This window comes from Dipodomys ordii, unplaced genomic scaffold (assembly GCF_000151885.1).
Source record: "Dipodomys ordii isolate 6190 unplaced genomic scaffold, Dord_2.0 Scaffold15, whole genome shotgun sequence".
NCBI lineage: Eukaryota > Metazoa > Chordata > Mammalia > Rodentia > Heteromyidae > Dipodomys > Dipodomys ordii.
In genome coordinates this window covers 17,386,564-17,389,886 of record NW_012267231.1, presented here as the reverse complement: position 1 = coordinate 17,389,886, position 3,323 = coordinate 17,386,564, and the positions used below count along the sequence as shown (strand labels likewise).

The window sequence follows — 3,323 nt, the reverse complement described above, 5'->3', positions numbered from 1 at the left end:
TAATGAACCACCAAAAGCTGGAAGTGGAGCTGTGGCTCAAAGTGGTAGAGTGCTCGCCTTGAGCACAAAAGCTCAGGACAACATGCAGGCCCTGAGTTCAAGCACCAGGATTGGCAGCAGGAAACAAAACAAAACAACAACAACAACAAAAAAAAACCCTCTAAGTGACAGAGCCCATTCATTCTGTTCTTTCTCAATGTAGTTGCAAAAAAAAATGGCCTGCTACACCTAGAAATTGAAAATGACAGCAAAAATACATGCTTTGACCAAAGATTGCCTTTGACTTCTTAGTCTGCCTTTTTAGTGTGTGTATGTGTGTGTCTGTGTGTGTGTGTTTGCTAGTCCTGAGGCTTGGACTCAGGGCCTAGATGCTGTTCCTTAGCCTTTTCTCTAAAGGCTAGCACTCTACCACTTGAGCCACACACCTCCACTTTCAGCTTTTTGCCGGTTAATTGGAGATGAGTCTCATGAACTTTCCTGCCCAGACTGACTTCAAGATCCTCGGATCTCAGCCTTCTTAGTAGCTGGGATTACAGGTGTGATTCACCAGTGCTGAACTTACAATTATTATCTGTGAACCCCTGGGATCTTATATCTGCCCCGTTTATCCAAGATTGCCTTGAGGACCAGTATTACATGCGAGCTGTGTCAGAAACACGGGAGTCATGCTTTGTCTTCCCACAGTGTCAGGATTTATCAAACGCCAAGAAATCCACAAGTGCTATCCATTTTGGTGACTTCAATTTGCCAAGTACTATGGAGCTCACTTGAAAGCCAGGAGACATTGGCAACATGGATTATTTTTTCTTACCATCTTAATTACTGATGTTAATTCTCAGATCACACTTGACAGATGTCACAATAACTATCCCTTGGTAATGCTAAGAATGGGTTAGAAGAGGCTGTAGAGTTCAGAGAGATCCAAACAGAAAGCTGACTCAGACCCAGAAAAGATGCTCTGTAGGGAACAAGTAAGCAAATTTTGTTTTTAAGGGTGGTTTTTTTTTTTTTTCTGGGCTTGAACTCAGGGCCTGGGCGCTGTCCCTGAGTTTTTGTGCTCAAGGCTAGTACTCTACCACTTGAGCCACAGCTCCACTTCTGGCTTTTTCTGGTGGTTCATTGGAGCTAGAGTCTCGTGGGCTTTCCTGCTTAGGCTAGCTTCAAACTGTGATCCTCAGATCTCAGCCTCCTGAGTAGCTATGATGACAGGCATGAGCCTGTCAAAAAAACAGAGGGTTTTGGTGGTGGTTGTTTTTGTTTCTTTCCTTTTGGCAATTTTCCTGGATTAAGCGCATGACAGGGAACTTGGTAATGGGGGGAGTATGCCTGCTGGGTCTCTGTCTGGAGGTGTTTTCTCTCTTTCATAGTTCCAAGTGAGGTTGATTGAGGGGGTTCCACTGGGCAGGATTTTGTGATTTAGGCATTGCACTCCTCTGAAGTTGTGTAGTACCTGAAACCAGCCGGACAAAAATAATTCACACAGCGAGCTGGCTTTCCAAATTATCCTTCTGTTCTAGCTGTTGGGAGAGAAGAGCACAAATGAATGGCATTTGGCAAGAGAAAAACCTTAGATGGTCTGAAACCCTTCATTACACACGGCAGGCAGTATAGTAGCATGGTCTGTGTCAAATGATGGTGCGTTAGCCAGACACAGCACACAGATAGAATGTCTGCAACAGTACAGTTGGCCCATGTCCAACACTGGCATCCACAATTTCAGTGTTATGGCTTACCACCTGTTGGTTCTGCTTCTGTCTAGTGACATGGAGGACATTTAGCAAGAAGCTTCTGCAGGGAAGGGGTGACACATAGTGTTTGATTCTGGATTTTATTTGTAGTCAGCTACTATTGCTGCACTAGGTATAAGTTTTGTACACAGTTTCTAAGATAATTTTACTATATAAGTAATACAGTGAAAAGAAATCTAACACAAAATCAATAGATAATTTTTTTTCTGTCAATCATGGGACTTGAACTCATGGGGCCTGGGTGCTGCCCCTGAGCTCTTTTGCTCAAGGCTAACACTCTATCACTTGAGCCACAGCTCCACTTCCGGTTTTCTGGTGGTTAATTGGAGATAAGAATCTCGTGGACTTTCCTGCCTGGGCTGGCTTTGAACCACAATCCTCAGATCTCAGCCTCCTGAGTAGCTAGGATGACAGGCCTGAGCCACTGGTGTCCGGCTTATCCACTTTTATACCTACCCTTCCAAACATAGACTACCTATATATGAATGATTTTTTTAACGTTGAAAAAATGTTTTCATTAGCTTACATTAGTTATGAGGAAAGATTTATTTCCCACACTTTTATATATATATATATATATATATATATATATATATATATATGAATGATTTTTAAATTGCTTTTACTTATAGCTGGAGACCTACAACATACATGTTGCCATTTTAAGTATCTTGTTTCATTTTCTTAATTGTATTCATATTTGTATATAGCCATCACCTCTACCCATGCTCAGAACTCTTTGCATCTTCCCAAACTGGAATTCTGTGCCCACAAAATTTGCCTCTCTATATTCTATTTTATAATAGGTTTTCGGGGCTGGGAAGGTGGCTCCGTGATAGAGTGCTTGCCTTGCATGCATGAGGCCCTGGGTTCGGTTCCTCAGTACCACATAAGCAAAAAGAACAAAGCTGGAAATGGCGCTGTGGCTTAAGTGGTAGAGCGCTAGCCTTGAACTGAAGAGCTGAGGGACAGCGCCCAGGCCCAGAGTTCAGGCCCCACAAGTGGACCCAAAATAGGTTTTCACATCTCATGTGTTTGCTGAGGACGGTGAGAAAGTAATGAGAATGCTGGAGATAAGGACAGAGGCAATAAAACAGAGAGGGAACTTACAGGGCCTCAGAGAGCATCCTGAAGGATTTGCATCTCCTAAACATCGTGAGACACAAAATGGTCAAGGCAAGTTGAGGGCCAAGGAGTGACACGGCTGAGGCTTATTCCAGCTCGCATGGCAGTGTGGAGAGACCCGCCTGAGGGGAAAGCAGGAAGCCGGAGAGCCGTGTGGAGACTCGGGAATTGAGGTGAACGAGCAGGTGGCAGTCGGGTACTGGTGCCTCACACCTGTTATCCTAGCTATTTAGGAGACTGAACTCAAGACCTGGGGCTGGGAAGGTGGCTGAGTGGTAGAGTGCTTGCCTAGCATGCATGCAGCCCTGGGTTCGATTCCTCAGTACCACATACACAGAAAAAGCCAGAAGTGGTGGTGTAGTTTAAGTGGTAGATCGCTAGCCTTGAGCAAAAAGAAGCTCAGTGCCCAGGCCCTGAGTTCAAGCCCCAGGACTGGCAAAAAAAAAAAAA

At 44.4% G+C, this 3,323-nt stretch overlaps 1 protein-coding gene across 1 annotated transcript in view; it reads left to right on the top strand.

Moving 5' to 3' along the window:
- Positions 1 to 1,293: 1,293 nt before the first annotated feature.
- Positions 1,294 to 3,323, top strand: part of LOC105982368 (chromosome unknown open reading frame, human C15orf27) — a 66,096-nt gene continuing 64,066 nt past the window's right edge. The window contains exons 1-2 of the mRNA XM_013011943.1: positions 1,294 to 1,308; positions 2,981 to 3,069. Of these exons, the coding sequence (XP_012867397.1) occupies positions 1,294 to 1,308; positions 2,981 to 3,069 (104 nt within the window). The remainder of the gene's footprint in view (positions 1,309 to 2,980; positions 3,070 to 3,323) is intronic.